The following is a 13,993-nucleotide window of genomic DNA, read 5'->3' as shown; positions in this document are numbered from 1 at the left end:
AATTTTAGATACTTTTAAAGGTCTTTATAGCTTATTGGATATGATCTGATTGCTCTACATTAATCACATGATTTGTCGTTTCTCCCCCACAGCCCCCCCCCCCCGCCCCAACCATTCATCCTACAGTCAATTCACCATGAGCTGAACACAAAGACTTCTTCTAATTTACTTTTATCAAATTGACTGTTAAATTAATTTACAGCTAATTTATTTTTATTTACAGCTGAAATATTTTCTTACCTACCTGATACCCAAGACTGCTAAATTGGCTTCATTCTGTCGAATTCATTTATTTTTTTGTGGATTGACTTAATTTGGTTTACTTGAATCTTTCTTTTTGCTCCTCATCAGCCATCAACAATGCTAGAGAAGCTGCCACTTAGTTTATGTTAAGAGAATTATTTTATCGCAGCCTCCAACTGGGCCCAAGAAGTTGATGTCGCTAGCCTATTTGCTGATTGCTGCCACGTTGCCTGGCTGAACATTCGCCTTCATCATTCGCTGTCCAACCAGCAGCCCTGACTCTTGCCTGAGAAGACCCTGCCCCCTTTCTAGGTCATGAGCCTCTCGTTGCCACCCACACATCTGCAATCATTGCTGTTTATTGTTTCTATTTCTAGGCCCGGAAGCTGCTGCCCCTTGCTATCCTGCTTGATGTCTGAGAAACATATACTGTTGCAGCCATTCCTTGCAAGAAGAAATAATAAGTTGGCCATTCCATTTTTTAATGCATACATAGAATAGTACAGTAGAAAAACAGGCCATTCGACCCAACTGGTCCATGCTGATGTTTATGCTCCAGATGAGCCTCTTCTGCTTCTGTTATTGCCTTGTCAATTGCCTTGATAAAGTTTATTCATATCATGTCAATTATATTCTCAAGGTTAAGAGAAACAGGTGATGAGTGTTAATTGTCTTTGAGCACATATAAAAAGGGATAACTGGGCGACTGGGTGTGTGGGAGGAGAGCTTTGAGACTGAACAAGTCAATAAACTCTCTCAATAAAGAAAAGCTTTGTGTCTTGGTTTCAGCTTCACTAACCAGCTTGGATCCTATTAACAACCTTCTCTAACTCAATCAATATAGTTTTACATTCCTTTCTCCATCCTGTTTATCCAGCTTCCCTTAAATTGCATCTATGCTAATCACCTGGATTTCTCCTTTATGGTAACAAGTTCCGCATTCTAATCATTAGGTAAAGAAGTTTCTCCTGACTTTCTTATTAGATTTATTAGTGACTGTCTTAATGACCCCTAGTTCTCCTTACAATTCATGCAGCAGTGTCCTGGGCCATGTGTGTTAAGGAAACATCCTGACTCTGCTGCCCCAGACAGGGTAATGCTGCAGTACATTTGGGGAATTTTACTGAAACATTGAGTCTTCCAGTGGCACAATCTGCTTCCAAATTTCCAATATTAGCTAGAATTACAGCCAGCATAACCTTGAAATCCCCAACAAGGGGCAGTTAATGTATGGGTACTGCTCTTTGAAAGTACCTCCTGGAAATAGCTGGAATTTTGCACTGTTTGCATGGCCACCAGTTTTATGAAGTTGCAGCACTTTAAGTACGTTTTAAAAGTTCCCCTGCTTGAGCTCTACCTTTGTCTTTTCCATCCAGCAGGAACACCAGAGCACTGTTGGTAGGAAATGTCTGTTCTTCCTTGTTGTAAAGAAACTGCACTAGGGATCTGGAACCACCTCTGTCATGACTATTTCGTTTTCGATAATCCAAATGCCGGCCGCCAGACAGTGCAGTTGCACTGCTCCCTCTGATGTTCCATTGTGGAACTGCATTCCCCCATTCTGTTCTGTATACACTTCCCAACAGTTTGTTTCTTTGGCCGATTAATTTAACAGATGATCTCCAGCTTATTTGTTTATTTCATTCCTTTGTTTGGTTTACCCCGTTGCCTAGTTTGGTTTCAAGCTAATTTACCCAGTTATTGTTGTGTGTATTCTGTTTCTTTACTAGCTCCCTTCTGTACCCGAAACCTATAACTGAATTCCTTTGCCAAGTATGTTTAGATTGCTGTCTAGTTATTCAGCTATGTTTCTTTATTTTCTTCATGTCTTTTCTAGTTTACTCACTCTGCTTTGCTGCTTTTTGACTCCCACCTTGCTCCTGCCATTTAACTGCCCATGGGAAAAGGTCTTTCCCAACTCCCTTAATAATCCATTCTCTGCCTCCGTATTCTGTCTCCTGTGGCCTGTCAGCTGACACCATCACCTACCACTGAACTGCATAACTGATCCCTTACCTCTGCTTTGACTGACCAATCTACATCAAATACCTCGCAGCTTGCACTGCTGCCAGCCCTTTGGTCATCTTTCTGCCCGCAAGTATGAAGGTCACTAACCCAAGCGCATATGATGCACAGCAGGTCTGGTGGCATCTGCGGGGAGAGAAACAGAGATAATGTTTCAAGTCCATATGACTTTTCTTCGGCTCTGAAGAAGAGTCATATGGACTCAAAACATTAACTCTGTTTCTCTCTACACAGATGCTGCCGGACCTGCTGGAATTTTCCAGCATTTCCTGTTTTGATTTCAGATTTCTAGCATCCACAGTATTTTTGCTTTTATCGCACATGATACACAGCAGGTCTTGTTCACCGCTTTATGAAAAATAACTCCAATAAGAAAATGTGAAAAATAAGGCTTTTTGTTTTTTGCGACGTTTCTTTGTCAATATCTTATGATTTTAACCAGAAAGGCAACATCCCTTGATATTCTAGTTAACGAATTAGCACAAATAGGGATTAAAAGGTCAGGAAACACTTGGAGAATGATGACTGCAATGCAGGTTCACTAAAGGATTCAGCTGAAGGCTAAGGTACTCCAAGCACTTGTTAGAAGCTATGTCTAACTTGGGTGAATTCTATGCTGGGACCATTGCTGTAATTTCCAGCAATGATCTGGCTTCAGGCAGTCAATCCAAAATCATCAAATTTGCCAATGGTTTCAAGCTAGAGTGGGGGGTGGGTTGGGGGTTGGGGGTGGGGTGGGGGGGGGCGGTGGGTGGTGAGGAGAAGAGAAAGGGCGAGGGGCTTATATGGAGTACATATTTCAAATGATAGAATGACTTGGGTAAAATGTGCAAGTGGACAGAACAATGAGAAATTAAATTTAATGCAGACCAGTGTAAAATGCTATACATAGAAGGAAAATAGATGAGGCAAGTACTCCAGAGTTGTGGTAAGAGCGAAGGATGAAACTAAAGGTATCTTAATAGACTAGCTCTAAATGTGTCCATCCAGTACAGAATAGCATTAGCAAAGCTGATAGGATATTGAGCTACAGAGAAAAAGCATAACCCAGAATTTCATTTTAAATCAAAGTGTTGGAGTAGAACAAGTAGAACCAGTTCAAACTAGTAAAAGGCCAACTCTGAATAGATTAATTAATGTGGGCTGAATGGCCTTGCTTCTCTTTAGTATTTTATGATAGCAAAATGAAAAGAGGCTTTTAAAAGAGTTAAAAGGTAGAAAAAATGGGCAAATACAAAGATTGCTCACCATAGATGACTAGAGAAGCTTGAGTTTTCTTCCTTCGGACAGAGATTTAATAGAGACGTTAAAAATCATGAATAGTAGTAAGAAATTTTAAACAGTAACAAAAAAGGTACTAAGTTCCTTATTCCTAGTAAGTGATTTGGGAGTATATTGAAGGACAATGTCCAAGAATGAAAATCATGATTAGATCAAATTTAAAATTTGTAGTTAAATAACTTATTGCTCATGATGTAGGTCATTACAATGGTCCCTGGCTGTCATTTTTAAGAAAACAGGAAAGGTATAAAAGGGAGTATTAGAAAGTCAAAGAAGGAATAGGAGAGAAAATTAATAAAATACAACAAGAGCAACAAAAAAAAATGTTTCAGTGAGCAATTTAGCAGTAAGGGAATAGTCAAAGGAGCAGTAGGGCTGCTAAGAGAGGGAAACGTTAAGCAGTTACTAGAGGCTGAGGTATAAAGCAAGTATTTTGCAGTCACTTTACAAAGTTAAGCATTCTGTGAATACTTGATGGCCATTCCAATGTCATTGCTAATGCTACAATGGAAGTTTTTCAAGTTTATAGACAAAGGATTCTCCTGTCGGAGGATTCTGTTGTGAAGGAATTAAAAGGTTTCTCTTTGAAGTGTTAATGGCCTGTTAAATGTATTCTATTTTGACAGAATGCATATGTAGCGACAGCCATAAACAGCACTAGCTTCTGCACGTCCGCCAGGGATGCCATGCTGATCCTGATAGAGAATGCTTTGAATGTGGCTGCTATAAACACAGTCGGTGATTTTGTGCTGTTTCTAGGAAAGGTTTGTATTGTCACATCTGATCATTATCATTTCGTGACAACCATTATGTTTTTTTAAAAAGCGGCTCTGATCTCTGCAAACTCTTATGCAGCATTATTCCTGACCCTGCTTTAGGAAGGCTTACAAGCCTCAAACAATTTATTTCCATAATCAGTTTCTTAAAGAGTTTGAAGAAAAAGTGATTGGCGAGACCTAGGATGTAGGGCCCCACTGAGTGTTGAGTGTAGGAGTCAAATCAGGTAGGTGACAGCAAGTTTGGATTTAAAAAAAAAACTGTAATTTGTGGGGAGGAAGAGGAAACTAGGCAATAAGGAGTTTTGAGACCCTGGAAAAGAATGAATTAGCATGTGGGGAGTGGTGATTTTAACACGCAGTGTAAAGTGTGCAGGAAGGCATTTTTTGAAGTTTCCTCATCAGCTCGTTTGAAACATTGCCCGGTGAAGGGAATTTTTTTTAATTTGCATCTCCTGTGCAACATGTACTTCCTATGGCGGAGGTTTTGGGCAAGCAGCTTACTGCCTAACCTTCTAGCCTCCACTAACCGCTTAATGTTTTCCTGTCTTAGCAGCCTTCCTGCTCCTTACTGCCCACCTAAGTATTTATTTGATATGGCTGCCTGGCAGGAGGTACCTCGCAGGCAGTGAAAATTCAGTAAAGTATGAATTAAACCTGCAAAAATACATGTTAGTTAGGTCAAAGGTATCAACTGCAGAGATGGAGATGCCGTCCCCACTTAAGTATGTGTGTCACTGCAAATCTTAGCATCATGTGAGCTGATATTTTTTCTGTATGGTTTTGTATTTATGGCCCAATTTAAAATAAAAGTTACCATGGAACACTGAATGCATTCCTCTCCAACTAAGAAACTGAGGCAAAGTGGCCTATGCCAGGATTCTGTGTTCATCTGTGGAGTGAATTTGTCTCTCCTTTCATCTTTTCCTTCCCTGGGATGGAATGATAACTTCTGTATGGTGCAACATTTAGTGCTCTAATCAAGACCTTGCAAGTCACCCAAAGTGAGGGAAGTGAGTTATGTTCAGGCAACCTTAATTGGGGACTGAATTTTACACACTGATTGGGAGTGGAGCATTCTGCCTCTCAAGTTGATGGTTTATTTTGGTATGTTTTACTGAAAAATCAGATGAAGAAGACTAACAGAAGTGCCTTTTTGCGTTGTAGTGCATAAAAATGTCATTTAGGGAGTTAATGAAAAAACAGCTAAATGTGCTTTTAAAAAAACCATAAAATTTTAACTCTGAAGGGAAGATCTCTCATAAATGCTAATGTGGAATGCTTATTTAAAGGATATTACATATATTTTTATAGCCTCAATGGTATGAGCATAGAATATGGAAATGTCTCCTTTTTTCCATTTCACTCCCTGTGGTCTCAAAAGTGGCTTGTCCTTTTTGCTGGAATGGGTTAACTTTCTTAAATGCCATAAGTGTTATATTGTTGCTGGTGTAGCTTCAAATCTTTTAAGAGGCAGATTAATCTGAACCTATTTGCACAGTGACTTTTGATGTGTCTGTAGAGTCACAGTGGAGATTGTGATCTTAACTAGAAAGCAGTGAAGTTGGATGGCAATTCCAAACTACTGAAAAGATTCCAATTTATTCATCTTAAGCCTCATCTGCTTTGATGGGCTTTGTGTGGCTGTTTTTGATGCCAAGCTCATTGGCCAACCTTGCAACAAAAAAAAACAATGGATTTGTAGAAATGTATTGGGAACAGGAAGAGACCATTCAGTCACATTCAATTATATGTAGCTGATCTGCAGCTCCAAATCCATCTCCGCCTTGAATGCTCTAATTGTCCTAGCATTCGAATAACAGTTGCACACGTGTGTGGAAAATGCACATCCAGATTTCATTCCTGAATGACTTGGCTCTAATTTTTAGATTATGTTCTTTGTGCCTGGTTCTCCCATCAGGAAGTAAAGTGTTTTTCCGATTCAATCCCATCAATTGCTGCTATTATTTTAAATGCCTCAAGCAGATCACCCTCAATCTCCTATGCTCAAGGGAATGCAAGTCAAGTTTATGTAGCCAGTCCTAGTAGAGGATGGGGTGAGAAGTACCATAACTTTCAGCTCTGTGCTTCATGTTTACCCTCTGCCATAATGAGTCTTGTCGTGAGACAGGCACTGGTTGCTCAGGCAGTTCTGAGGATCTACTACTCTGTTGTTCAGATTGGGAGGTTGATGATGTAACGTAAATACGAAACAGTTCACCAGCCCTGGTCTTCTAGAATCTGAATTAAGAGATCAAAATAAAAGCCACACCCCATCCTGGCTTGGAAATATATTGTCATTCTTTCACTGTCACTGGGTCAAAATCTTGGAACTCCCTCCCCAACAGCACTGTGGGTGTACATATAACACATGGATTGCAGCAGTTCAAGAAGGCAGCTCACTACCACCTTCTCAAGGGCAATTAGGGGTTGGCAATAAATGCTGGCCTAGCCAGCAATGCCCACACCCCATGAATGAATTTTTTTAAAAAAGCCATTACAGTTGACCCTTACAGTTGGCCCTATTTCTAGATAGACGTTTCCAGCAAGAGTGATTGGATGATCAAGATTGGGAGTCTTTGGCTGCTGTCTTGTTGCAGGTTTATTCTGCCTTCAGCCTCCAAGCATGGGGTCATTGAAGTTTATAGCACTGCTACCAGAGAAATCTCAAAAATCTTGCAACTTACTTGGACAGTCGTCAGAAATTATCGAGTGTTAACTTAAAGGTGGTGAGATAACAGTGGTGTCAATGAAGAGATTGACAATTTTAATTCACTGTGTCATCTGCCAACGCAAGATGGCCACGCAAGATGGCTGCCAAAACCAACTGCACATGCACACTGGTCCACGCAGGTGCAGAAATCCAATGACAGTATAACAGGGATCCAGAACCCATGACAATTTCAAGAGAATTGAATCCCCTGCACGGGCACAAAACCACTTCTGCCCCATCTATCGATTTGAGAGTTCTGCAAAAGAATCTGAAGATTTTATTTTCCTAAACAGTTTGTTAACCACTGTACATGTGCAAACTACCTACACACTAAAATGCATGCAGAAAAATCAACACAGTTATAAAATGTTTGCAATCTTTGCACATTTTGCTTGTAATGCCATTAAATAACCTGTTGTTCATCTTTTTATCCTCAGGTGCTCATTGTGTTAATCACGGGTATAATTGGGATTGTACTACTCAACCACCAGCGAGATTACACTGTGTGGGTCTTACCGCTTATTATTGTTTGCCTGTTTGCCTTCTTTGTGTCACACTGCTTCTTGTCCACATACGAGATGGTGGTAGATGTTCTTTTCCTCTGCTTTGCTGTTGACACCAAAAACAATGATGGGTCTCCTGGACATGAATATTACATGGATAAAAGTTTAATGGTAAGTTATGGAGAACTCTTGAGCATCCTGACTAAAGAAGTTGTCGGCAGTTTGTGTTGGAAGCAAGTTGACAAGTTTTATGCTGAATTAAGATTAGGATTTTGCCATTTGGGGACTTGTGCCTGTGTTGTGCCAACCTGTGATTTGCAACTTTGGTGGTCTGTGCCACTGATCTGTCCGTGTGTGTCGAGTTGAGTTACACCTTTTATTTCTCAATGCTGCTACTTTCACCTCTCTCACCAACACCACCAAACAATAGTAGTGTTCCTTTGAGTGTAAATTGACCTCTTGCTGTTAATGAGTTGAAATATGAAATTGATTTTGTAGAAGCATTCCGCCTTAAAAAAAAAATCGTGTTTTAATATCATTGCATCCAGTTTAGTAAAATTATGATTTAAATGTACAATTGAAAGACATAAGTTGCTGGGATAGAAGTTCCTACTTTCATAAATTTAATGAAATGGATAACTAACTGACTTATTATTTCTGTGAACAAATGATTAAGAGAAATTATAATCAATGGTTTTTCAGGCAGCATTATTTATGGCTTTTTATTTTTAAAAGCCCCTAGTCCTAGTGATTTTCAGTTGCATCTCCAACTTTCAATGGTTTGTCTTGTTTCTGTTCCAGGAATTCATGGACAACAGCAGGAAAGCAATGCGATCAGCCAGTGGTCGTGAAGCAGAGCTGAAATCAATGGTAGGTGCCAGTGAGGAGTTGGCCATCCTCCAGGAATTTCACTGTTACTACCTATCTCTTTCTGTCTTTGTAGACTGGTCTCACTCTGGTGAAATATTTGCTCTGTGCATCATTCAGGATGTCCTGCTCTTCCTCTTTCTCTATTTGCCGATCAGCTGGATGGGAGAAATATTTTCCTTATTTCGTACTCCGTCTGTAGTAGCAGTTATCTGAAACTGTGGACTGAGTAGCACTTGTTTTTTAGGAGCGTGCATACCCCACTGTTTATTGTACACCATCATCAGACCATACATAGAAATTTAAGCTTGCCACTTATATTGTCTACACTATTAATAACTTACCCTGCATATTTGGTTATATTCTGCATTGTTTGCTCTCCTAATCATAGTTTCCATGATCATCTCGCGAAAGAGAGACTTTTGCAAGGATATATTTGCTCAATCAACTTTACTTCCCTTCTGAGAAGCATCATGCTTTTGCCATGCAGTGTAGTATCTAGTAGCCCCCATCAAGATTTGGCAAAAGTTGTACACTGACAGCAGATGTACTTAGAAGCATCGGTGCTGGGATTTGGAACCATACCTCTTTGCTGCAGGTTAAATGCTGTTCCATATACAAATATTATACTTTCAGGGTTTCCCTGCTGGTAATATACCTCCATTGTTTTGCTTGGCACGAGTTAAGTTCCTTTAGCTATGTGTTTTTTTTTAAATCTGAGTAGATTTACTCGGTTTCCTGTATGACCCAGATCACACTACAACACACAATTTTTGGCTTTTTAAATCTGGAACTTGCAGGCTTTTCTTTTAAAAAGCAAATGTAAATTGTTTTGGAATGACTGAAGAAAAAGATATAAATTTTTGGCTGAATGGATTTCATATTTGTACATGGCCACATGTTAAATGTGTGAATGGTATAATTTTTGCTTAGTATTGAGGATATGTTGTCTGTTGTTCAAAAACTTGCAGTGCAATGGTGCGATCTGGTTTGGTTTCATTTTGTAAGTTTTTTTTCCCTTAAAAATTAACTTCGCTGTACAGACATTGCAAACTCAAAAGTCTAGAATGATAAACATGTCTTCCTTGAAACATTTTTCTTTGTTCATTTGAGTAAGTTGTTACCTTCAAACTATGTTTTTTAATCTCCCCGTGCACTTTTCTCATCACTAAACTGTTGCAGTGGGATGGTGGATTTATTACAGAGCTGTGCAATAACTGATCTACATTTTCTTTTACTTTTTTCAACTATTATTCATCTTTCATTTCATTTTTGTTTGTGTTGCAAGGGAAGGGGCAAATTTATTTCTAACTTGCTTTCACCCCCTTGACTTTTTTTGTCTTTTAACATGTTGGCTTTTATATTGCATGTTACTGTGTTGTGTTTTTTTTTGGTTTGTATTCGGTGCAAGTATCCCTGTTTTGTTGGCTTGAACAAAAGTGTGTATTTTAAAAAAAAAAAGGTAATTGGCTTGAACATTAGAAAAAAATCTTCCCTAAAGAAAGGGAAACTTGCACATAGCACGTTTCAAATTCTCAGGAAGACCCAAATGCTTTACAACCAATGAAGTACTTTTGGAGTATGATCACTGTTTATATAGGAAATGTAGAAGCCGATTTGCATAAAACAAGCTCCCAGAAGCAGGAATGTGATATGGCCAGATCATTAGTCTTAGTGATGTTGGTTGAGGAATCAAAGTTTGCCAGAACTCCCCTGCCATTCTGAAATAGTTCCACGTCTACCTGAGAAGGCAGGCAGGGCCATGATCAAATATCTCACCTGTTGGCCTGCATCTCTGACAGTGCAGCACTCCCTCAGTGCTAGGATGTCAGCTCTGATTTTGTGTTCAGGTCTCTGGTGAGGATTGAACCCACAACCTTTTGATCCTGAAACTAGAGTGGGTACCTCCCCCTGCTTCATATTGGCCTAAATCTCCACAGTAGAAAATGTATTATAAATATGCACTCATTCTGCCACTTAGTCCGTATCTCTCACACGTTGATGGTAAGCTCGTGTTATTGGAGTACTGCTTTTCTCAAAATTAGTGAAATGTTGAAAGAGATTTCTAACCAGCACGGAAGACTAATCTCAGATTTAAATGATGCAGGTGCATGTACTGTTTGGAGTGACATAGGTCAACGTGGGTTACATTTTTAACGTAAGCTAAAGTTCTTGTATGGTGAGTGGTGTCTGTTGATTTCCTTTAGGCAGATGGTTCCTTTAGATAATTCTCAACAAATGGTTGTGAAGCAATTTAGAAGATAAACAGCTTTAGAGGTAGCCAATCAGCAAAGTGACAAACTGCTCTATAGTTGGGTAACTGAATACATGACAAGAGATGGATATCTGTTGAACAAGCTAATTAAAATATTAGTCGAATTCTTGATGCAGAGCCCTTTAGTGACTCAGCCCTTTCAACGAATGCACAACTTCTATTTTGAGGATTGTATTTAAAAACTAAGAACCTTAGTAAAGTGTTTTGAGATGTCTGATGGAGGTAAAAAGCACTATATAAATGCAAGACTTCCTTCTTCAATATGTTCTGAGTGCTGCAGGAATTAGGGTTGCATCCTTTGTTTTGCATGGATTAAAAGGGTCAAAACTCTACAGGCTTCGTTATCTTAATTGTAAAGCTCACAGACCAAGCCATTGTACAAGCAATCGATGCGGCTGTTTGTGAAGTGTTTTGGTTACTAAAGTGCTGGCACATGGTGAAAGACGAGCCATAAGGCTGCCTATAATCTAACATAAGTATCCCACCATCTTTGAGGACTGAAAAAAAATACAATAGTGATATCAAAACTATCAGGGGAGGCTTGCAAGTAAGCTTTAAAACCTCTTGGGGAGTCTATATTTGAAGCAAAATGCACTAAAGATTTGAATTTATGATTAAACAAGCCAGAAATAAAAGGGATACTTGTTCTTCAAAAACAAATGTTAATCCTCTAGTTCATGTAGTCTAAGATTGTGCTGTACTGCTGTTTGTTTCCTCTAGGCCCCTAGACCTGAAAGCGCTTGATTACAGCAAATCTCTGGAACACAGCAGGCACTACAACACGGACAGGGCTTTATAAACTGTTGTATTTTTGTGTGAATCCCAAATAGCCTGTAACGGAAAAGGGAGTACAATGGATCAAAATGTGCTTTTTTTTAAAAAAAAAAGATGAAAACTTGATTGTAAGATTTTTTAAAAAATTTCTAACCAGAATATTGCCAACTTGCGAAAATATGAAACCTGGTGAAAGCAAAAACGCTTTGGTTTCAGTTGCCTAGACTAAAAATCATTTAACACACTGTCCTCTACTATCCAACCTCTGTATGGGTGAATCTTTTCTAACACTATAGATACTATATTATGCTTTGTAGGTAATGCTTATATTCTTTGTATGCGGTGCCTGCAGAATATTTTGTACAGTGGCAACACTTCAATACTGATTATTATGAATGGTATAATATTATAAATAATCTCTCTTGAGGCTGTGCAGCTTAGCCCTGTCCTGTTGCTAGATTCATAATGGAATTGCCATACTAAAAACTCAGGATGAAAATGTTACCTATTTAGTAATTTGTCTCATCAGTTGAACCAACAACTGTAGGATCCTTCTAAAGTGGGACAGGCGACCAGATGCAAGATGCGTGTCAAAATGGAACGCGGGTAAACTTAGCTTACATGGGATGAAAGGTGGTGGTTCATTTTCCAAATGTGCAACATAAAAAGCATCTTACGGCCCCCTGACCAGGGCTCGTCCAATGTCTAGCTGAACCATATAGACCACTAGCAGACGCGTTATCTGGCCTTAGCTAAGTTAGCCGGCCAGAGCCAAGATGGGGCACCACGTTTTCCCATGTTGCCTCTGGATTGGAGGGAGAAGGGGAAGTTGCCCAGCATTCTAACCCCTGGTTACTATCAAGCGGCCCCTGCTGGATGTGTGTATATATATATATATATGGATGTTGGCTGAGCCCAAGGTTGGGCATGATGCTTCTAGCCACCATACAGCCTGCGGATTCTCAGATTACTGTTGAATAATACCTTTTTTAGGTGGGTGAAGTGCAGGGGGTTGTGTAGCCCTATAGCTGGGGAATACTGGGGAAGGAGAAAATTAAATAACACAAATGAGGTTTTTGAAGATATATGGTCTAGGTCAAGTTCTGTTGGAGGAGTCCCTTTTTTGTCATTTTGAAGTAGATTATTCACGTTCAGTGCAACTGAAGGCAGGGGCGTCTCGGGGTATTGGGTTTGGTGCAACCTGGTTGGATATGTTATGTGGGGCTGTGGCCATGTTCACTTAAGCGTTGAAAGTTACTGCAAAGGGATACTGAGCCAGCCAACAAGTAATTGTTATTGGCATTAGATGCCATTTATTTTTTTTGCATCATGTGAAGTGTTTTGCTATTTTATGTACTCTTTAATAAGTTATCTAAAATGAAGCAGAAAAAAAGAAAATCCTGCAGTAAAACATTCCTAAGACTTTGATAAACTACCATCACTAAGTTCAATTGTGCAGGGCTTTTAGCTCTTGAGTTTTTCTTGTATTGCCCAGCGTTGACTTTCTCCGAGTTTATGAAGAAGGCTCGTGTGATTGTTAGTGGAGATTTTCAGAAATTCCAAATGATCACTGCTGGAATCTGGACCATTAGTTTGGGCAGACTTGAGCCTCCATCACAGTGCTTTGAGTCTCTAGAATATAATTGGCAGGAGGCAGATGCCTCTGAATGCTTTCTTGGTGACTCTGTTATTGTGTTCTACGAGGCTTCCACTGACTGTGGGTAATGGGAAATTCCATTGGACCCTATGAGTCTTTAGCCTTTCTGTTCTCTATGTTGGTTTTATTTCTACCTACGGATAACTGTTGATCCAATCCTCCTCAGTTTCTTTCTCCGCCTTGCTCTGCAGAGAGTCAGTAGTTACTTCTGCCAGTGCTTTGCCAGTTTCGCTTAAGAAGCAACATAGAGCTGTTATGTGGTGAGCCTCATACTATGGTTGAATCATGAGCTTAGCGAATTTAAGGGCGTAATAGTTGGCTTTGCTAATTCCTAGTAATTTTAGTTAATGTTTCAAATCTGCAATTCGGCTCTTGGTAAACATAATCAAAGAGAATGTAAACTATAATGGCCCATATACAAAGATGGGCATTAGAAAACCAATAATTATTACTTCCAAATGTACTAAGGCTGCAAAAATGCCTTGGTTAGTTGCAGTGAATTTGCAGTAACAGTTGTGATGCTACTTTCCATTCTCCATTACATTGCTGAATATTGGTGCCACTGTGTGGTAGGAAACCAGTGATAGTTGAAATCCTTCTGAAGTGAAATCTAAAAGGTTGAGACAAGTATGTAAATTTAAACTATATGTTAGCGAAATCAGCTGTGTGTAGTCTATTCCTGGATAGTGTTCCTAAGATGAAATCAGAATTATATTACTTTTAGGATTTAAAAAAGCTACACGATTGTTTTTAAGGGACTCAAATTGACTTGCATTATAATTGGAAGCTACTTTTTTAAAAAAAAATTGCACGTTTAGAGACTTTTCCTGTTGACGGTTATTTGCTAATTCAAATAACTACACCAGTGAAAAGGAAAGG

At 39.3% G+C, this 13,993-nt stretch overlaps 1 protein-coding gene across 6 annotated transcripts in view; it reads left to right on the top strand.

The window, feature by feature from the left end:
- The window catches only part of LOC121276952 (choline transporter-like protein 1), a 100,696-nt gene that overhangs the window by 76,621 nt on the left and 10,082 nt on the right, over positions 1 to 13,993 (top strand). For 3 of the 6 annotated variants that reach the window (XM_041185672.1, XM_041185674.1, XM_041185675.1), the window contains 4 exons: positions 4,176 to 4,313; positions 7,476 to 7,712; positions 8,343 to 8,411; positions 11,404 to 13,905. In XM_041185672.1, the coding sequence (XP_041041606.1) occupies positions 4,176 to 4,313; positions 7,476 to 7,712; positions 8,343 to 8,411; positions 11,404 to 11,427 (468 nt within the window). In that variant the 3' untranslated portion in view covers positions 11,428 to 13,905. Of the gene's footprint in view, positions 1 to 4,175; positions 4,314 to 7,475; positions 7,713 to 8,342; positions 8,412 to 11,403; positions 13,906 to 13,993 lie in introns of those variants that run through there. The other 3 variants (XM_041185673.1, XM_041185676.1, XM_041185677.1) reach the window with 3 other exon arrangements.

Source organism: Carcharodon carcharias, chromosome 4 (genome assembly GCF_017639515.1).
Source record: "Carcharodon carcharias isolate sCarCar2 chromosome 4, sCarCar2.pri, whole genome shotgun sequence".
Classification (NCBI taxonomy): Eukaryota; Metazoa; Chordata; class Chondrichthyes; order Lamniformes; family Lamnidae; genus Carcharodon; species Carcharodon carcharias.
Note: the sequence above shows the minus strand (reverse complement) of the source record. Positions and strands in the feature narration are given on the sequence as shown.